This window comes from Dipodomys spectabilis, unplaced genomic scaffold, assembly GCF_019054845.1.
Source record: "Dipodomys spectabilis isolate Male_0828 unplaced genomic scaffold, ASM1905484v1 ptg000157l, whole genome shotgun sequence".
Classification (NCBI taxonomy): Eukaryota; Metazoa; Chordata; class Mammalia; order Rodentia; family Heteromyidae; genus Dipodomys; species Dipodomys spectabilis.
Window position 1 is genome coordinate 17154611 of NW_024870834.1, and position 22338 is coordinate 17176948.

The following is a 22338-nucleotide window of genomic DNA, read 5'->3' on the forward strand; positions in this document are numbered from 1 at the left end:
TCTTCGGAGATCTGCTTCCGGGCCAGGTGGTCCAGGCTCCGACATGGGGAAGATGGCGGCCGTCGTGGGTCCTGTGGCGGCGCTGGCGACAGAACCCGGAGAGGACGCCTTTCGGAAACTTTTCCGCTTCTACAGGCAGAGCCGGCCCGGGACTGGAGACCTGGGTGGAGTCATCGACTTCTCGGCGGCCCGCGGCACGGGTCCCGGTGCCTCCAAGGTGCGGACTGCGAGGGCGCGACCGTGCGGCGCGGCGCGTCGTCCCGCCCCGGAAGGGGCCTCCGGACGCTCCCGCCGGGCGCCCCCCTTCCCAGGGCGCGGGACGGCTGCCCACACGCAGCCTGAACACCCTGGGAAGTGCTGTGTGCGCTTCCTCGGGTACACGGCTCTATGTTGACGTTTCTTTTTCTTTTTTGTCGGTCGTGGGGCCTGAACTCTGGGCCTGGGCGCTGTCCCTCAGCTCTTCAGCTCAAGGCGAGCGCTCTACCACTTGAGCCACAGCGCCACTTCCGGTTTTCTGGTGGTTTATTGGAGATAGGAGTCTCAGGGTCTCTCCTGCCCAGGCTGGCTTTGAACCGCGATCCTCGGATCCCAGCCTCCTGGGTATCTGGGATGCCAGGTGTGATGAGCCACCAGCGCCCGTCCTACAGCTCTATTTTGAATAAAATCATTAAGTACGTAATCGTAGGCATTAGGATAGCGCTCTGCACTCTCCAAAAAAACCCCAAAAACTCGATAATCCCCAAACTTGACCGAGATCTGACATTGTTAAGCCGTTGTGCATTTAAATTACTCCCTGTCCTCTCTGGGACTTACACAGAGAAGCCATGGAAGAATTTTGAGACAACCCCCGCCCCCCCCCCCACACACACACTTTGAGAAAAAATATGTATATATAATATGCATAAATACACACACACATATATCCTCTTTGAAAATGGGGTATCTGAAAAAGACGGAGAAAGGAATACATAGGAAGCACAACTGTAAAGTGCTTCTATTTTTCTTTACGCTTACTTAACAAATGAGGATATATAATCCCTTAGTTGGCCTTTGGTGTTGTCTTGATGTCCAAGATGAGGGCAGACATAATTTAGAGCTCTCAGTAAAATTGCAGTAATCATATTGGTCTAGAACTCCTGTTAGCCAAAATGGCCTTCCAAGTTGTTAGGACAATGCAGTAAAAAGTGCACACTAAGAGTAATACTTGACTCACAAAAACTCGACTAATTCAACTCCATTTCCCCACATTTTATCATAATGCATTCATAGTTTTTAAAATATGAGCCTCTTGAGAATGGCAGAGTACCCAAAGCAGTCAGCACTAAACACAAGTATGTGTTGAATATGTGAAAACTTGAGGTCCTCATCTCAAAGTAGACTAAAAGCAAATTAGAGAAGAAGTTGCTATCACAATTCATCTGATGAGAGCAGTGGGAAAAATGATACTCAACAATCTGGCAAGTAAGTAGCATTGTCAGTTGGAATCATCCAATACAACCCAACTTTCAGTGAGTCCTTTTAAGTCATCAGGATATGATCTCATAGGAAAAGGCAATCTAGCAAATCAGAACAAGTCAGCTTTTAATTTTTCTATTTCTATTTAGGTTAGTTTTGTCTGTGTAGCATGAGTTTGCATACAGGTGAAGAAACTGAGGCTCTAGGAAATTAGGTGACTCATCTAAAAAGCCCTACATCAAGTGGTAGAGCTAAGGTTAAGATCCTAGGCATAGGGGCTGGGAAGGTGGCTCAGTGGTAGAGTGCTTGCCTTGCATGCCTGAGGCCCTGGGTTCGATTTCTCAGCACCACATAAGCAAAAAGAAAAAAGCCGGAAGTGGTGCTGTGGCTCAAGTGGTAGAACGCTAGTCTTGAGCTGAAGAGCTGGGGGACAGCGCCCAGGCCCAGAGTTCAGGCCCTACGAACCAAAAAAAAAAAAAAGATCCTAGGCATAAAAGTCTTAGTTTGGACTGGGAAGGTGGCTTAGTGGTAGAGTGCTTGCCTTGTGTGCATGAGGCCCTGGGTTTGATTCCTCAGCACCACATAAGCAGAAAAAGCTGGAAGTGGTGCTGTGGCTCAAGTGGTAGAGTGCTAGCCTTGAGCTGAAGACCTGAGGGACAGCGCCCAGGCCCAGAGTTCAGGCCCCACAACCAGACCTAAAGAAAATCTTAGTTTTATCCCATAGCAGAAATTTCTTCAGAGATCTAGAGTTCCCAGGTTGACCTACAAAATAGCCTTAGCCTTTCTCTGTTTCTTTCCTGCCAGGTGGTTAGGTCTCAGCTAAGTGTGTCCTCAGTCAGTGAGCACGATGCTCACAGAGCAGGACTTCAGCCAGTCAACAAATGGCGGGCTTATGGACTTGAAGGTTATCCTGGTGAGTACCCCTGGCCTCATAGAAAGTGAAATTACTCAATCATTTCTCTATAATTTCACAGAAGGAACTGTGAGCAAAAAAAAATTAAGTGTATATATATATATATTAGACAAATGAGGAAAACTAAGCACAAATGTTTCTTTGGGGTTTTTTTTGGTCAGTCATGGGGCCTGAACTCTGGACCTGGGTGCTGTCCCTCAGCTCTTCAGCTCAAGGCTAGCATTCTACCACTTGAGCGTCAGCCCCACTTCCGGCTTTTTCTGCTTTTGTGGTGCTGAGGAATCAAACCCAGGGCCTCATACATGCAAGGCAAGCACTCTACCACTGAGCCACCTTCCCAGCCCCTAAACACAAATGTTTCACTCCCTAGCATACCTTAAATTGTTTCCATTGTTTTAATTGAAGAGCAAAAGTCAGCAGTGCCTGTCTTATGTGGCAGAAAGTGGCAGAACAAATAAAAAAACAGACATTGATTCTGGACTTCCTGGTACAGAGTACATCTGTGCATCTACTCTGCCAGAAAAATTGCTCTAAATAATAGCATAATTCATAATTACCATTCCAGACAATTGTTAACTAGCATAACAGCTTAAAACTTGTTGCTATCAAGGCTTAACTTTTGAAAGGATAATTATAGTTAATGAGGTCAAAAGTTCTAATCGATTCAATAGTTCAGAGTTTTTAATGATGTTCAAGTAGCTTGCTTTACAAATGGAGAAATAAGATAATAAGTGTTAATAAAAATGGATATTAGCTTAACTTTTTTCAAGGGTGTTAGAGAGATTGTTATGACTTAGAAGATACAGAAATGTCTTATTTAACTGGATCATCATGTATATACATTCTTTTTTTATTTGTTTTTTATTGTTTTGTTGTTGTTGTGATGGTAATGATGTTGATGTTGATGAGATGGCACTATGTCACTATGTTGCTCAGGCCGGTCCAGAACTTGAGTGTTCAAGTAATCATTTCACATCAGCCTTCTAAGTGGCTTGGACTACAGGAAGGTGTCACCATATTTAGCTGGGTTTTTTTTCTAAAAGACAAAAGCTTACATTTGGTTGTGATTCCAAATATGAGTTAAAAGTGAGAGAAATCTTTAAAAAGGAACCAAGACTAAGAGTGTGCTAACTAACACCTGTTAGTGTGACTACTAAAATATTTGCTAATGTGGGAGAGTATAACAGCTTATAAACTGCAATAAAAGACTTTGGTTTTATGTGAAGTTATGAAGGAAATAGTTGAATGATAGCTTTTACATATGAAAACATCACTGTGAGTTTGGGCAAATAAATGTAGAATGTACATCAACAGCAGTGGGTTTTTTTTGGTTTTGGTTTCAGTTTTTTTTGGTCCGGTCATGGGGCCTGAACTCTGGGCCTGGGCGCTGTCCCTCAGCTCTTCAGCTCAAGGCTAGCGCTCTACCACTTGAGCCACAGTGCCACTTCCAGCTTTTTTCTTTTTTGCTTATGTGGTGCTGAGGAATCGAACCCACGGCCTCATGCATGCAAGGCAAGCGCTCTACTACTGAGCCACCTTCCCAGCCCAACAGCAGTGTTTTTTATTCGCTTATTGGAGGCTCAGTCCTAGCAACTGTTTTCAAGACAGTGATTTTCTCTTGTTCTAAGTCTCCTTAACAAATGTATCAAACTACATAGTTATAACTCCACTTTGGTTTTGTATTGTCCAACCTGGTGTACCAGCTTTATGAAAATTTCTAGAATTCTGTTTTTAAATCACATCAGGTTGGTGCCTCTTTATGTTCTTATAGCATTTCTTCTGTCTTTCCTGCTATTTGTAAGCTGCATTTAATAGAAATGTAATGTTTGACACATGGAAGATAACAATATTTCTTATTCTAAGTTGATCAGAAGAATTGCATTTACCTCTGGATCCTGCTTATTCTGAAGGAATCTGAGTGTACCAAAGCTGTCTTTCTAAGAGTGAGCAAAAAGATGATGGATATTGAAATCAGAAACTTCTTGAACAAGGGGGTCAACAAGACAGCATCAAACATTTGAAAAGTGGTCAAACACAGCCGGGCACTGGTGGCTCACGCCTGAAATCCTAGCTACTCAGGAGGCTGAGATCTAAAGATCATTGGTTCAAAGCCAGCCCCAGGGAGGGAAAGTCTGTGAAGATTCTTATCTCCAATAAACCACCAGAAAACCAGAAGTGGCGCTGTGGCTCAAATGGTAGAGCACTAGCCTTGAGCTGAAGAGCTGAGGGACAGTGCCCAGGCCCAGAGTTCAAGCCCCACAACTGACCAAAAAAAAAAAAAGTGGTCAAACACAAGTACAGTGGGAAGCAGTGAAGTATAGTGATTACCCAAATAGGTATAGGCTCTAGTTCCGGGCTATCCAGACTTATGTCCTAGCTCTTCTATCTTAGTAACTGATCTGGGACAAAGTTCTTAGATTCTCTTGTCCTTAGTTTCTTCATATGTAAAATGTGTTTAAAAATAGTGCCCACCATAAAATGATTATGAAACTTACATTAGAATATACATGTAGAGTGCTTAGCTTAGTGCCTGGCACATAGTAATTTTTGGTAAAAGTAGATTATCAGACTGTAGACACTTACCAAGAAGAATTAAAAACTGATTCCAGGCTGTTAGAGATGTCATAACCGAAGCCCAATGCATGTAATTTATAGATTTAAATCAATAAAAAAGGGAAATAGCTGGGCATCAGTGACTCAGCCTGTAATCCTCGCTGCTCAGAGGATTATGGTTCAAAGCCAGCCTGGCAAGAAAGTTCATGAGACTTACCTCCAATTAACTACTAGAAAACTGGAAGTGGTGCTGTGGTTCAAGTTGTAGAGCGCTAGCCTGGAGCTGAAGAGCTGAGGGACGGTGCCCAGGCTCAGAGTTCAGGGCCCATGATGAGAAGAAAAAAAAAAATACCCTAAGTGCAAGCTCCAGGACCAGCACCAAGCAAAAAGAAAAAAGTGAAATGAAAATCAGATTAGTGGTTAAGCCACATGACTGTCAAAATAAATTTATGTTACTGATCCTTTAAATATGTTTATTACTTGGACATTTACAGTAACTTTCTCTCTCTTTGCATTAGTGTACATTCAGCCTAAGTAATGAAATTCACCAATCACTTTTGTGTGTGGATAAAAATATTTTCTATATAAAATTTCCTTGGTAGCCAGAAATGGCACTGTGGCTCTAGTGGTAGAGTACTAGCCTTGAGCTGAAGAGCTGAGGGACAGCTCCCAGGCCCAGAGTTTAGGCCCCATGACTGACCAAAAAAAAAGATTTTCTTGGTATGAACAAGTAACTTACCTTAGTCATTAAGCTGAGTTTAGAATATAGACTGTTGATAATATTAAATGGCAAAACAGATAAATCAGATGTAATTACCAGTCTATCCTTAACACTAATCTCTAAGCTGTTTAGCTTTGTTTCTAAATCTATAAGAATCTAGACAGAACTTGTAAATATTTTTGGTAAGTTTTAGTGTAGTGGAGGAATCCTCAGGTTATGTTCTATATATTTCTAATATATCAGCACAAGTTCATTGCTGCCAAGTAGCTTAATCTCTGTAATTCTGATAGTGGACCACGGATATTATTATTCAAAATGTCAGTTAAGTAGAGCCCAATATTTATGAGGCAAAGATCTCAGGTTTGCTGCAGGTGAGGGCCTAACAGTTTTGTTTGTTCCATGGTCACAAATTCCAACTTTGTTGTTTCCCAAATGGATGCTATTAGCCCCAAGAGGCCAATAGTGAAGTCATGGTACCTCTCTGAACTTCTGTTCTCTCTTCTCCAAAACTGTTTAATAACTTCTTCATGTAGTTATGCAAAATTAACGAGGCTGGCATTTAATAGGCATCTAGTTATTTTTAGTAGTAGTTTTAATTAATGACTTAAGACTGAACTTATTTATTATTAATAGCTGTTATTAAACTTTATTGTTATTCTATATTTAAGCTGAATTCAAAATGAAAGGAAGAGTAGGACAGTAATACCAAAGTTATTTTTGTTTGAGCTTTGGCCTTTTTTTTACTGCCTACTTTTCAGTCATTCTTAGGTGCCACCTTGTTACGAGTCTAGTCCAGAAGTTGGCAAGCTGCAGGGAGGAGGGACCAAGCCAAGCCACCTGTTCTGGTTTATTTACCATCTTATTACTTCCCTATTACAGGGGCAAGAGCAAATGACCCTCACAACCTAAAATACTTGCTATCTATTCCTTGACAAAAGTTAGCTGGCCTTGTCTAGACTAGATCTGGGGTTTCCCCAAGCATCAAAGGCCTTCAAATTACAGAAATCCTTTTTTTTGGGGGGGGGGGCGGGGGTCTGGTTGTGGGGCCTGAACTCTGGGCCTGAGCGCTGTCCCTCAGCTCTTCAGCTGAAGGCTAGTGTCAGCTGAAGGCTAGTGCTCTACCACTTGAGCCACAGCGCCACTTTGGCTTTTTTCTTTTTGCTTATATGGTGCTGAGGAATCGAACCCAGGGCCTCAGGCATGCAAGGCAAGCGCTCTACCACTGAGCCACCTTCCCAGCCCCTACAGAAATCCTTATGCTTAGTCTTTTCATATGATTTTCATATCTCTTTCCAAAAGGATATTTCAGTAATACGTAAGACTGCCTTTTGTTTAATTTATTGATTCCTTTTTACTCCTCAAGAACTTAGCTCAGCCATACTTTGGCTAGGATGGCTAGGATGCAGTTGGGAAAACTGCATCTGCCCAAACCCTTTCACTCTCCAGAAGCCCCCACATTTATATGCAAATGCTTTTACTCTTATCCTCTAATCTTAGAGTAAGAAGAATTCTTTTTTTTTTTCTTTTTTTTTTTTTGGGGTCCGGTTGTGGGGCCTGAACTCTGGGCCTGGGCGCTGTCCCTCAGCTCTTCAGCTCAAGGCTAGCACTCTACCACTTGAGCCACAGCGCCACTTCCGGCTTTTTTCTTTTTGCTTATGTGGTGCTGAGGAATCGAACCCAGGGCCTCGTGCATGCAAGGCAAGCGCTCTACCACTGAGCCACCTTCCCAGCTCAGGAAGAAGAATTCTTTTAGAGCCTTCCCTTTATCATCTGTCTTGATCTCATCTTTTATCTCACTTTTGTGACTGCACTGTATTCTTCTGCTTCCCTTTATGCATACCTAGGTATTGCTAATCCCTCAAACCAAAAATTTACCCTAAGTCTTTATTTGTGGATGGCTACTCCTCAGCCTTTGTTTTCTTTCAAAGCTGGGCTTCTAAAAGAGATTGTTTCTTATGTAACTAACCCCTCTGTATATCACTTTACAATAAAATTTAAAAATAAAATAAAGCCGGCCCCAGTGGCTCACACCTGTAATCCTTGCTACTGAGGAGGCTGAGATCTGAGGATAGCAGTTCAAAGCCAGCCCAGGCAGGAAAGTCCATGAGACCTAGATCTCCAATAAACCACCAGAAAACCTGAAGTGGCACTGTGGCTCAAGTGGTAGAGCGCTAGCCTTGAGCTGAAGAGCTGAGGGACAGCGCCCAGGCCCAGAGTTCAAACCCAGTGATCAACACAATATAATAATAATAAAAGAAAAAAGATAAAACGGATTATTCTCCTATTATTTTCTGGTGCTTCACTTTCTCCCGACAAATGTTACTCACTTCTTTCTTTCTTTTTTTTTTTTTTTTTTTTGGGGGGGGGGGGGTCCAGTCGTAGGACCTGAACTCTGGGCCTGGGCGCTGTCCCTCAGCTCTTCAGCTCAAGGCTAGCGCTCTACCACTTGAGCCACAGCGCCACTTCCGGCTTTTTTTCTTTTTGCTTATGTGGTGCTGAGGAATCGAACCCAGGGCCTCATGCATGCTAGGCAAGCGCTCTACCACTGAGCCACCTTCCCAGCCCCTATTTCTTTCATTCTTAAGAAAGTGTTTGGTGCATGGTATGTATCTGTTAAGTGAATGAACATTTATCCTGGGTAGGATTCCAGCAGATACTATAAAGAACTGTTCATCAGGTATTTCAAAACTGAAAAGACAAGAAGGAAACACTGAAATGTAACAGAAGTATTAGCTGTAGGAAATCACTCTACAACTGGGGATAAAAATCAGAATTTGGAACTACTACCTATTGCTAAACTTAGAAGCAATTTTTTTGTTTGTTTTTGTTTTTGTCAGTTGTGGGGCTTGAATTCTGGGTTTGAGCATTGTCCCTGTGCTCTTCATCTCAAGGCAAGCGCTCTACTGCTTGAGCCACAGTGCCACTTCCAGTTTTCTAGTGGCTTATTGGAGATAAGAGTCTCACAGACTTGCCTGCCTGGGCTGGCTTTGAACTATGATCCTCACATCTCAGCCTCCTGAGTAGTGAGGATTACAAGTATTGAGCCACCAGCACCCAGCAAGAAGCAATTTTTTTAATCTTCACATTTTTGCAATGCTGAAAGTTGAACCCAGGACCTGACAGACACTAGGTAAATACTCGGCCACTCACTAGCCATGAGTTCTTAGAACTGTTTGTTTTTGAGGTGAGTTCTTACTATGTAGCCCAGGTTGACCTCTAACTTGCAGTCTTACTGCTTCAACCACCTAAGTCTAAAGTCTTGAATGACTTTTTAGAAAGTTGGCTTTGGGCACTTTCACTTCTAGAATTTGCTTTGAGATAACACAGTTTGCAGTTATTATGAACTATTTGTTCCTCTTCAGAATATTCAAAGACCAGGGATATTTGCATAGGATAGGTGCCTGATAATCAAAATCAAACTTTTCATTAACTTGGAGCATAACTAAAAGGGTATGGAGAATAAATGACAGAATAACTGAGAGAATTTCTCCTTCTTTTTCCCACCCATCTTTTGTGTAGGATTTATTTTTATCCCAAACCCCTTCCTCCCAGGGTACCAATGGCACTGGGTGAAGCAATGCCTTAAGTTATACTCCCAGAAACCTAATGTATGTAACCTGGACAAGCACATGGCTGAACAAGAGACCCAAGATGTGTGGGAACAGAGCAAAGAGTTTCTGAGGTAAGTCTTTCATAAGACTGAGTGCTCAGATCATCACAGATCTTTAAAGAAGCTATTCTAAAAGAATACAATGAAAGTGACCATCTTGGGGTTTTTTTTCTCTCTCTCATTTCCACACAGAGCAGCACAGTTTTATTCTTGCCCAGAGAACATTTGAATAGATGCTTTGACAGTTAAAGAAATTGAGATCCATTTGCAAGATTTGCTTATCAAATGCTCCATTTTTATTCAGCTTCACTCCTTTTTTCTACTTAAAGCAAGTTGCTTTGAAGACTTACAGTGTCTAGTGAAGAATATCATTGATAGCTCTTTACTTCTACTTTCCTAAATGGAGTTGATGCTGCTAGCTGTCTTATGCTAGGTCAGTTGTTGCTCATGGGAGAAGAACAGTTATTTGTACCTTCATGTTGTTTCAACAACCATTTATTCATTCCACAAATATCCACTGGGTACCAAACATGATGCTAGGCATTAGAGACACAAAGCTTAATGTGACACTCTCCTTGAACATCAGTGAATAGTCTGTGGCAAGAATTCGTTGTCTATAGGAATAATCATAATAGAGAGCAGAAACTTACGATAAGGTCAGAACAAAAGAAAAACTGGGAGCAGAGGAAGAAATAATTCTTCCTGGTAGAATGGAAGTATCAAAGAAGAGAAAGTGATTTTTTTTTTTAAATTGAGCGTATTCTTCTTTTTACTCTGCCTGTTTCAACTGTTTCTAAATTTTTAGGGTTTCACTAGTCAGAAAAGTCAAAAGGCTGCCTAGAGTAGAACAGTGGTAAGCACATGTCTCACATATATGAAGCCCTGGGCTTGATATCAGGGCTGTAAGAGTCAGGAAAAGAGAAGGAAATAGCTCATTACTAGGGAAATCAAGCACCTACTGAGTGGTTTCACCAGGAGAGGATCCTTAGAAGCTCACTTCTGCTTTCCCCTAGACTTTTGTTCTGTGCTACTTTTTCCTTTGCTGATTTTGTTGTGCATGCTTAATTTCCCTAGCAATGAGTGATGACACAATCTGTGAAGTGTCCACCAAAGAAGCTCAGTGCCCAGGTTTTTACTAGGAACTGGCTGCATAGGCAGTTTCTGCCTGACACACAACAAACTTGCATATTCCCAGAAGGAAAGCAGGTACTAATATAAACTCTACATTTGTACAAACAGTCAAGTCATAGTGAACTACTCTTTATCAGTAAGACAATGGTGTGAGCCCTCTTAACATCCAGTGGTCATCTGTGTAGTTCCTTAAAAGGGTAGTAGATTAACTGTGTCTCTCTTGGGTACACCTATCTTAAATAAATCAATGTTTTGTTCCATTCCTTTTAACTACAGTCTTGCTAGATGTCTGTGTTATGATGTCCTTAGATTGTGAACTATAGGAAGACAGACAGCATGTGTTTTATAAAATCATATCAAACATCAAGATGAGGCCACTTGGATATAGGCCTCCAGGAAAGTCTTTACTTTTGCTTTATGTGCCCATCACCACCTGTTTAAATGCTGGTCATTCTTTTGTTTTCAGGGATTTGTTTGTTTGTACCAGTCCTGGGACTTGAACTCAGAGCCTGGGCACTGACTCCTGAGCTTCTTTGCTCAAGACTAGTACTCTACCACTTGAGCCTCAGCTCCACTTTTGGCATTTTGGTGACTTCCTATGCAGGCTTCAAACTACAGTCCTCAGATCTTAGCCTCCTAAGTAGCTAGAATTATAGATGTGAGCCACCAGTGCCCAGCTTGCTTGCCATTCTTTGATGTCAGATGTAATTGTCCTCTACTACAAGCTTCACTGATGAGATAGCTATCTTTGAGCTCTCTCATACCCCTCAAAGTCCATCTGTTCAGTCTACTACTAGACTTATTTCTTCTCATTTCTTCTTAAACTTCAAGTGTGTCATTTCCTGTCCCAACATTAACTCTTTAAAGGAGTCCAGCCTTTTTATTAAACAGCTGGATTCTTTTTTTTTTTTTTTTTGTCGGTCATGGGGCTTGAACTCTGGGCCTGAGCACTGTCCCTCAGCTCTTCAGCTCGAGGCTAGTGCTCTAACACCTAAGCCACAGCACCACTTCCGGTTTTCTGGTGGTTTATTGGAGATAAAGAGTTTCATAGACTTTCCTGCCCGGGCTGGCTTTGAACCTCGATCCTCAAATCTCAGCCTCCTGAGTAGGATTTGGCGTAAGCCACCAGTGCCCGGCACAGGGATTCTTTAGACAAAAATTTGGTTGATTAATGATGTAAATTCCATAGAGAAAAAATGATTAAACTTAACAGTTTTCATATTTTAGGTATTACTGATAAGTCAAACAAATAAGGTTCCCTTTTTTAAAAAAAAAGTGAATCACATAGATAGATAAGACAAAATACAATTTCAGAAAGAGTACCTCTCTCCAAGCTTCAAGTTAGGCAATAGAATGACAGAAACCAAATAAATTTCAGTGATGCTTTAATTGCTAGCTAAGCCTCAATTATCTAAGCTATGTTATACAGGGTTAAGAAAGTCATATTAAACCAGGTTTTTTGTAAATTTTATTCTATATATTTTGCTAGACTTCTTTTCCCAACCTGCAATTCTGGGAAGCCACCATCATTATAGACATAATAATAACTATGATTAGTCATATCCCACTTTCAACAAACCATATCGAAAATACCCTGGTAACCATACTTAACATTGACCACATACTTAACAATGACCACTGGCTCATTTCCCACTGACAGGCGTAATTTTATCACTTTTCATTTTTCTTTTCTCTTAATCTTGTTTCATTGTTACTGAGATTCTAGAGGCTTAACATTTAAAGTTAATCCCATCCAGCACAAGATTTAGAAATAAAGATCAGAACTTGGAAATGACTATATATTTTTTACTGCTGCGATAGTCTCAGTCAGCTCATTTATCTGTTCTTATTTCCCCTACCAAGTCTTGGCTAACAGCTTATAGGATAGAATACTAAATGTATAGACCATCATCCATACATAGGGCTACCTCTACCATTTAAGATGAATGAACCCTCTTTTCTTGCTAATCTCTATAGGTGTAAAGAAATGAACAAACGACGGCCACGAAGTTTACTAGAGAAACTGCGCTGGGTGACCTTAGGATACCATTATAACTGGGACAGCAAGGTTTTTAAAATTCTTTTGTTTCCGCTGATGTGCTTCTTATACTTGCATAATTGGACAAACTTAAAGTATCACCACCACATCAGAGACCATGTAGATCATAAACTATCCTTTTATGGAAAGATATTTCTCATTGATTTCTTCTTTCAAAGTCTCTCTTTAGGAGCAAGGTATTGTAGTTCATTTCTAAATCCTTGAATTTGGAAGGGTCAAAAGTTTGAGGCCAGCCTTAGCAACATTATGTGATCCTTCTCTAAAATCTAAGAAAATAAATTAGCATATCTTCACATATAAATAACTATTTTCATATATCAGAAGAAAAATTTGTCTTCAGGATATAGTATAATATCAGAAGTATTCTGCCAATGCTTTCTCAAAAGTAGGATTCAGGGATATCCATATTTCTTTACTTTTTTTTTTTTTTTTGTCGGTTGTGGGCTTGAACTGGGGGCCTGGGCACTGTCCCTGAGCTCTTTTTGCCTTAGCCCCACTTCCAGTTTTGGAGTGGTTAATTGTAGATAAGAATCTCACAGGGACTTTTCTGCTAGATCTCAGCCTCCTGAGTATAGGATTTCAGGCATGAGCCACCAGCACCCACCTCTTTACTGCTTTTAAGAGTAAATCTCAACTATCCTTTTTTCCATTATTGTTTAGAATTTGTTGGATGCTTATTTCCTATAGATGGCTTTCTTGGGTAAAAGAAGTTTTATGTACTGAGGGGGAAAAGAATGAAAGAAAACTTGTTGGTATAGACTACCTCCTCTACCCACTAAGCATTTACTTTTTAAAAACTCCATTGTTTTAGTTAACCCAACTTACTAAATAACTATTCCATGACAGACTGATTATGTTTGGAATATACTTTGCATTTTCAGTACCACAGATTCAGTAGGAAACTGTTTATTCAAGGAAATAGCCATGATTTTCTCTGGGTTAGGCTGTCTGTGTCTGAATCCTGTATTTGACAATGCGTGCCTCAGAAGGTGAATATGAAAATTAAGAGATTAATTTATTGTAGAGTGATTGCAGCAGTTCTTAACTATACTGAGCACGCAAGGGCATTTGGCACAAAAAAGTTAGCTGTTGCTTTTAGTGTTATTTTTACTTGATATTGTCAGCCAACAGACCTCAAAGTTAGCCTTTTTACTAAAGAAATGAAAAGTAAAAATTGTTTAAAAAAAAAAAGGCTGGGCTGGGAAGGTGGCTCAGTGGTAGAGTGCTTGCCTTGCATGCCTGAGGCCCTGGGTTCGATTCCTCAGCACCACATAAGCAAAAAGAAAAAAAGCCGGAAGTGGCGCTGTGGCTCAAGTGGTAGAGCGCTAGCCTTGAGCTGAAGAGCTGAGGGACAGTGCCCAAGCTCAGAGTGCAGGCCCCGTGACCAGACCCAAAAAAAAAAAAAAAGTCTGAAGTTAAGACTCACTTCTAGCCAAAGTAAATTCCATCTCTCCAGATCTTAGACTTCTTCCCCAAACTGAATTATAGGAAGGCGCTAGGGGAGCTTGAGACAGAATGGATCTTCTGATCAGATTTGAGGTTAACTTAGGGGAGAAAGAGGTGAGAGCAGAGCGAGGGGTGAGGGGTGGGGATAAAGGGTGATCACTGTCGGTTTACACAGCCTTCCCATCTCTCCAGCTCCTCTGCACAGGAGACTGTAACTGAAAGTCCAGATAGCAAGTGCAGCCATGTGGCTGTCATAAATTGTATACACAAAGGTTTTTTGTTTCTGTTTTGTTTTGTCAGTCATAGGGCTTGAACTCTGGGCCTGGGCACTATCCCTCAGCTCTTCAGCTCAAGGCTAGTGCTCTACCACTTTGAGCCACAGCGCCACTTCTAGTTTTCTGGTGGTTAATTGGAGATAAGAGTCTCACAGAACTTCCTTCATGGGCTGGCTTTGAACTGGGATCCTCAGATCTCAGCCTCCTGCATGCTAGGATTACAGGCGAGAGCCACCAGCACCTGGTTGGTTGAGTTTTTTTTGAGTTGAGCATTAGACCCTTTGTCTTTTGGGTTGGTGTGTGTGTGTATGTTAGTGTAAGAAAAGGTTTTTGCTAAGAATAGCAGTAGTTTAGAGACATTAGTGCTGAAAAATACTTGCATTTTAAGATCCTATCTTGCAATGCTTGGTAAGAAATGTATGCATTATCCTGCCCATGTAATTGTAACCCCTCTGTACAGTATGTTCTCAAATAAAATAAAATTAAATTAAAAAAAAAAAAAAAAGGGTCCTATCTTGGCCAATTATAAGTCAGACCTAATTCAGATGTTTTGAGCATGTCATCTCATTAGATTGCCTGCTGAGGTTGGCATTAAACCATGTTGTAAGCTGGCTATCATATTTGAGTTGTCCTTTTTTTTTTTTTCTTAAATAACCGTTTTATTATAGGACAGTTTAAGATTTGCAGAAGCACAGAGAAGATAGAACAATGAGACATCACACCTTCTGTTTATTCTTTCCACTAGTATGGTGTATTTATCTCAATGAGTCAATATTAATACCTCATTATAATAGTGAAGTCCTTACTTGAGGGTCAGATTTCTATATCTTTTAACTAATATCCTTTTTCTGTTCCAGAATCTAAATATTACATTACATTTAGTCATCACATTTTCTTAGGTAACAGTAACCATTTTGAGTTGCCTTTTCACCCTCATAGAACTATCCTCCTTAGGATTAATGCATACTAGAGGGTGATCTAGACGTCATGCAGATGAATTTGTATAATTTATTACTACATAGCACAGTGCCTGCCATATTTTCCAGTATTCTGAATGCCTCAAGAAGGGTTGAATGGACAATGCCATGTTAATGTTAGTTTGTAAGTTAGAGGATATTAAAGTGGTAAATTAATTTTGTGCCATAGTTTTCCTACATTCCTGAGATTATTGTTTATTTTCTTATTTTCTCTACTTTTACCAAAGAAATACTCAGCAGATCATTATACACCTTTCCCTTCTGACCTGGCTTTCCTCTCAGAGCAAGTAGCTGCTGCCTGTGGCTTTCAGGGTTTCCGAGCTGAAGCGGGGATCCTGAATTACTACCGCTTAGACTCCACACTGGGAATCCACGTAGACAAGTCTGAGCTAGATCATTCCAAACCCCTGTTATCTTTCAGGTAAGTTACTTCCGGGGATGTTTGTATCTTTTCTTTTTTCTTTTTTCAGAAGCATTAGCTAAATAAAGACATTAAACTCAGGCTGGGAAGATGATTCAGTGGTAGAGTGCTTGCCTTGCATGGATGAGGCCCTGGGTTTGATTCCTCAGCACCACGTAAGCAGAAAAAGCCAGAAGTGGCACTGTATCTCAAGTGGTAGAATGCTAGCCTTGAGCTAAAGAGCTGAGGGACAGTGCCTAGGCCCGGAATTCAGGCCCCATGACCGACCCCCAAAAAAGAAGAAACATTAAACTCTGTGTGTGTTGTATGTGTTCACAGGCCTGCACCTGGTCGTAGAACTTGAACTGAGGGCCTGGACACTGTCCCTGAGCTTTTGTGCTACAGGCAGGCTAGTTCACTACCACTGAGCCACGGCTCATTTCCCGCATTTTTGATGATTAATTGCAGATAAGAGTCTCATCCTCCTCAGTAGGTAGGATTACAGGTCTAACCACCAACACCTAGCCCATCATTAAACTTTTTTTTTTGGCCAGTCCTGGGGCTTGAACCCAAGGCCTGGGCACTGTCCCTGAATTTCTTTTCACTCAAGGTTAGTACTCTACCACTTGAGCCACCACACCACTTCAGGCTTTTTCTGAGTAGTTTATTGAAGATTCTCACAGACTTTTCTGCCCAGGCTGTCTTTGAACTGCTATCCTCAAATCCCAGCCTCCTGAGTAGCTAAGATTACAGGTGTGAGCCACCTGTGCCCAGCACCAACATTAAACTTTTTAAATAGCTAGATACTCTATCTTTCACTGTGGACATCTTAACAGTGTATCATAAAATAAAATTCACCTAACCTTTTCAGAGCAGTGACTAAATTACAGTTACTCTTTCTGTAAGATTTTTTATTTTTCCCCAGTATTAGGGCTTGAACATAGGTCCTAGGTGCTGTTCCTTATGAGTACTTTGTAGACTAGACAAATAGAAGGCCATAAGACAAAGTATATGACCTTTTTGGATTAGTGGAGCAAATATAGAGCAAATTTTTGCAAAGATTACCAGTATTCAATGAAGAAAGTGCCTTTCACATAGTAACATAGTAACAGACCGAAACCATTTTATTCAAATACTAAAATCTTAAAAGATGCATTAATACAAGTTGGGGTCAGTACTAGGGTATCAGGATAAGTTAGGAGTAGGAAGGCACCAGCTATGATATACAAGGCCCTAAGTTCAAGTCCTCTATCTTTTTCTTTTTGTTTTTTTTTTTTTTGAGTGCATCTAGATGAAGAGCTTGGCTTGGTGAGTCAGGATTTTGTTTGTGGGGGTGGGGCCAAAAGAAAAATAAATAAATAAATGGAATGAGAGAAAAGTGGAAACTCAGGGCCTGTTCTGACTCATGTCTGAGTCTTTAGGAAGAAAAAAAAAAAAAAGATGCATTAATAAAGCCAGGTACCAGTAGCTCATACGTGTAATCCTAACTACTCAGGAGCTGAGATCTGAGGATTGAGGTTCAAAGCCAGCCAGGGCAAGAAAATCCGTAAGACTCTTATCTCCAATTAACCACCAGAAAACTGAAAGTGGTACTGTAGGCTTAAAGTGATAGAGCACTAACCTTGAGCAAAGAACTAAGATCAGGGACAGCATTCAGGCCAAGTTCAAACTCCATGAATGACCAAAAAAAAAAAGAGAGAGATGCATTAATAAAGTTGATGGATAATTTGCTCATTTACTACACCAAGTTGTATTCTGCAGGACATTTGGGCAATCATGAGAGTAGGTAATAACAAATGTGGTGGCACATACTTATAATCCCAGCTTCTTAGGAGGCTAAGGCAGTATTGCAAGTTTGAGTGTAAACCCAGACCCAAACCCTGTCATAAAATGTTCATTTCCATAACATGTGCAAGGAAGGCCCTGTGCTCAATCTCAGCACTTGAAAAAAAAATACTGAAATATAGACAGCAGAACATGGGTTTGTCACTTAGAGACAAGCCAAAAGAGAAAAGTTTAAAATGAAAATAAGTATCAAGCTGAAATTATAGAATAATGTAACCTTCACCACTATGACTAATAACAAAAACTTGCTTTTTTTTTTTTTTTTTTTTTGTAGTTTTGGACAGTCTGCCATCTTTCTCCTTGGTGGTCTCAAAAGAGATGAAGCCCCCACAGCCATGTTTATGCACAGTGGTGACATAATGGTAATGTCAGGTTTCAGCCGCCTATTAAATCATGCAGTCCCTCGAGTGCTTCCAAATCCTGAGGGAGAAGGCCTGCCTCATTGCCTGGACACACCTCTCCCAGCTGTCCTCCCCAGGGATTCAGTGGTAGAGCCCTGTTCTTTGGAGGACTGGCAGGTGTGTGCCAGCTATTTGAAAACTGCTCGTGTTAACATGACTGTCCGACAAGTACTTGCCACAGACCAGGACTTCCCTTTGGAACACATGGAGGAGAAAAAGAGAGACAACCTCACAGGTTTCTGCCATTTGAATGACCAGGATAGCCAAATAAAACGGGCCAGGTTAAACTCTGACAGCTGAGACAGAATGAGACAGGAGGTCTCATTCTTTTATTCAGTTAGGTCTGTAATGATCATGGACTGGATTAGCACCAAAACGACAGACAAGGAAGAGCTCACTATTTGGAATACATCCTGAAGAATAAATACTACAGGTGTGCTCAGAGAAGTATTTAACTGGGTCTGGTTCTAGACCGTGACTTGTATTGGTTATCCAGAGGAGATAGGATCATCTACATACAACTTTCAGGCTCTGCCATTACCTCTGAGAGAGGTAGAGGTGAGTTTACATGTCTGTGGAGGATAAATACCTCCGATTTTATTAATGGGAAATACTGCACATCTGTTGATAACATTGTGGTTCTGTGAACCAGCCATTAAATTCATCTTAATTCTTCCAGTTACAATCAAAATTCTGATCTCTTCTTCCTTCTTCTTTGACCTGTCACAGAGGAATCCTAAACACATGAAGCACTGAAACTGGAAATCTCATTTCCTAGAAAAGACATTAAACACAGCCATAGCTTTTGTAAACCCATGGAAAAAGGAAAACAGTAGATTGTCCATGTGCCTTTTAGGGTCTCCAGACTCTCCCTGTTGGCTTTTTGTTGTTGTTGTTGTTGTTTTGTGTTGGGGTTTTTTTTTGCTGGTCACGGGGTTTGAACTCAGGGCCTGGGCACTATCCCTGAGCTTTTTTGCTTAAGGTTAACATTCTTCCACTTGCACCACAGCAGCACTTCTGTCTTTTTGGTGTTTTTCTGGAGATGAGTTTATCACAGACTCTGCTGCCCGGATTGTCTTCAAATCTGGGTCCTCAGGTCTCAGCTTCTTGAGTATCTAAGATTACAAGGTCAGGTCCCTGTTGGCTTTTTAGTGCAGTTTTAATTTTTGAACTGAAAAAGTCCCAAAGGTATTCTATTCCTGTTTTCTTCATGAATAAACTTACTCAGTTTTAAATTAAAGATCTGTATCTGTCTTTGAGGGTTAGTGTATCTGAGATGAGTTTTTTCTTCTTTTTATTTGGTGCATTGTTCATTCTATTGAAGCCCTGTGGCTGTTCTGCACTAAACCACCCACCTTTGCCTGGGTATGCTTCATAGTTATCTCATGAGAGATGACTGTTTGACAGTCTAGTCACTGCTCTCTTGTCTGGTGGGAGACTGCTTGGAAATGGATGAAGCACTAAGCTTTTGTTTTTTAAGAAAGGATCTCCTTTGTTTTGTTTTAGAAAAGGGGCTTACTGTCTCCAGCCCAAACTGTCTTAGAACTGAGGATGCTCCTGCCTTACCCTCCCAAATGCTGGGATTAGAAGCTGGAGCTAGCAGGACCAGCTACCAAGTTTGAATCTCTGTATCCCCATAAACTCCACACAATATCTTGCACCAAGTTCCTGTACATTTCTCTCTGGACCTCAGTTTCCTCACTCATAAAAATGAAGAAAATATTTATTAATCTTCTTCCTAAGGAGATTTGATATTTAAAAAGGAGTTCCTTTATAGAATAAGATATTCCAGTTTGTTTTGCTACTAAAGGGGCTTGTCTGCAAGGAAGACTGGCTTGATAGCCACTGACAGATACTTATCTTGCAATTTCATCCCTCTTATGCCCTACCTTAAAAAAAAAACAAAACTGATTGCCAGCATTGAGTATTAAGTTCATTCATGATGTTAACAAGTATAGAGTGTGTGTGTGTGTGTGCGCGCGCGCGCGCGCGCGCGTGCACACGGGCAGGTGGGCGTGTGCACGCGCATGCACACACACGTGCCAGTCCTGAGGCTTGAACTTGGGGCATGGGTGCTGTCTCTGAGCTATTGTGCTTAAGATTAGCGTCTACCATTTGAAACACAGCTATACTTCAGGCTTTTTTGTTGGTTTATTAGAAATAAGAGTCTCACGGACTTTCCAGCCCTCGCTTTGAACAGAGATCTTCACATCTTAGGCTCCTGAGTAGTTAGAATTACAGGCATGAGCCCCCAGCCCATAACCACAGGCATGAGTCACCCAGCTCAACAGGTATTGATTTTTTTAACTGATTTTTTGTTTTTGTTTTGTGTCTTTTCTTTTTTGTTACTGGGGATCGAACCCAGCACAGCACACTAGCTAGGTAAGTGCTTTGCTACTGAGCTTCATCCCAGCCCAGTTATAGATTTTTTGAGGAATAAAAATTAATATAGACCCATTACCTATCTGTGAGGTTCTAAAATTAGTGCATGATTGGGAAATTATATATAAATAAATTTACCACAGGGAAAAGTCCTTAGATCATCCATAATTAAATGTACCCACTTGAAACCAACATATAGTCTTTTAGTAAGTCCAACAGAAACAATCTACCCTTAGCATTAGAATAGATTTCTTTTTTTTTTTTTTTTTGAGTCCAGTTGTGGGGCCTGGGTGCTATCCCTCAGCTCTTCAGCTCAAGGCTAACCTACCACTTGAGCCACAGCGCCACTTCCGGCTTTTTTCTTTTTGCTTATGTGGTGCTGAGGAATCGAACCCAGGGCTTCCTGTATTCAAGTGCTCTACCACTAGGCCACTTTCCCAGCCCTAGAACAGATTATTCTTTCTTCACAGTTGAGTATCAGGCCCAAATGCTATAGTTATTCCTTGAAGTTTGAGAAGCAAATAGAAATTGAGGGCTGTATAGAGCAGATTCCTATCTCCCAGTACATAATCCCTCTAGGGAATATGCTCCAGGAGTGGGATGGTGAGAATTGTCTCCCCCACCCCACCCATGGACACCAAGGAATAGGAGGTGGGGGGAAAATACCAAGACTATTTAATGGCAAATGAAATTCAAGTCTCAGTGGCCATAATAGTTAAAAATTTGTTGGAATCCAGCCACTTTAATTGATGTACATGTTGGTATGGGTGTTTTTGTGCTATAATGGCAGAGCGGAGCCGTGACCAGAGACCTTGATGGTTCGCTGAACCTAAAAGATAATGACCTGGCCTTTGATGGAGAAGGTGACTCCTGAGAAAGAACTGACACTCAAAGGACCCTAGAACAAACCTGAAACTAAGAAAGGACCAAAGGGAAAGTATTCTTTGTGTATGTGTACCAGTCCTGGGCTTGAACTTGGAGCCTATACACTGTCACTGAAGTGTGTGTATGTGTGTTTTTAAATTTTATTTTATTGTAAAGATGCTGTAAAGAGGGGTGCAGTTACATGAGTAAGGTAATGAGTACATTTCTTGTCAAGAGTTATGTTTTTTATTAATATAATTTTATTGTTCTTAAGGTGTTGCGTAGAGGGGTTACCAGAATTCAGGTAATGCATATATTTCTCTTTCAGACAATGACCCACTTCACTCTCAGTTTCCCCCTCCCATCTGTGCCCACAAGTTGTTCAATACCATGATTGCATTTGTTCACCTCTTCATCCCTTTCTGAATCTTTCCTTTGTTCCCCTAAAAAGCACAAATTTTTAAAAAGCACACACAACATAACCACAGCCACCAATGTAAATAATCCATGTTTGGTCCCTGAGCTTTTTGTGCTCAAGGCTAAAACTCTGCCACTTAAGTCATAGCTCCACTTCTGGCTTTTTGGTAATTAATTGGAGATAAGTCTCATGGAAGCCAGGCGCCAGTGGCTCATGCCTGTAATCTAGCTACTCAGGAGGCTGAGATCTGAGAATCGTGGTTCAAAGCCAGACCAGGCAGGAAAGTCCATGAGACTCTTATCTTCAGTTAACCACCAGAAAACCGAAAGTGGTGTTGTGGTTCAAGAGGTAGAGCACTGGCCTTGAGCTGAAGAACTAAGGGACAGCACCCAGGTCCAGAGTTCAAGTCCCATGACCCACACAAAAAAAAGTCTCATGGACTTTCCTGTCCAGGCTGGTGCATGATCCTCATATCTCAGCCTTGTGAGTAGCTAGGATTGCAAGTGTGAACCACTGGCACCTTACTTTTTCCCTCCCTCCCAACCTTTCTCCCTCTCTCTCTCTCCCTCCCTCTCTTTCTCTCTCTCTCTCTCTCCTGGGGCTTGAACTCAGGGCCTAGACACTGTTACTTGAGTTTCTTTCACTCAAAGCTAATATTCTACCACAGAGCCAATTCCAGCCTTTTCTGTTCATGTGGTACTGAGCAATCGAACCCAGGGCTTCATGCATGCTAGACAGGCTCTCTACCACTAAGCTATATTCCTAGCCCTCTTGCTTGTTTTTTTAATTCATAATTTTTTTTCCTTATTGTGCCTGGAGAAATTGCTCCTTTAATATTCTGCTTGCAAGAATGTGAATGGCTGTGTTGTATCAGAGATATGATGAGCA

The 22338-nt window shown here is 41.2% G+C and overlaps 1 protein-coding gene across 3 annotated transcripts; it reads left to right on the forward strand.

The window, feature by feature from the left end:
* Nucleotides 1-18: 18 nt before the first annotated feature.
* Alkbh1 (alkB homolog 1, histone H2A dioxygenase) lies at nucleotides 19-21175 on the forward strand. 3 transcript variants are annotated; one of them, XR_006149429.1, is made up of 7 exons: nucleotides 19-217; nucleotides 2260-2368; nucleotides 9162-9324; nucleotides 12361-12451; nucleotides 15368-15561; nucleotides 17660-18344; nucleotides 20959-21175. XR_006149429.1 is itself a non-coding variant. In XM_042692538.1 (6 exons), exons 1-6 carry the CDS (start codon nucleotides 44-46, stop codon nucleotides 18084-18086), a joined length of 1125 nt encoding a protein of 374 aa, XP_042548472.1. In that variant the 5' UTR covers nucleotides 19-43; the 3' UTR covers nucleotides 18087-18725. The 3 variants fall into 3 exon arrangements, 2 of the variants coding, with proteins under 2 accessions (XP_042548472.1, XP_042548473.1); XM_042692538.1 differs by lacking the exon at nucleotides 20959-21175 and having other exon boundaries at nucleotides 9195-9324; nucleotides 17660-18725; XM_042692539.1 differs by lacking the exon at nucleotides 20959-21175 and having other exon boundaries at nucleotides 39-217; nucleotides 17660-18725.
* Nucleotides 21176-22338: the final 1163 nt, after the last annotated feature.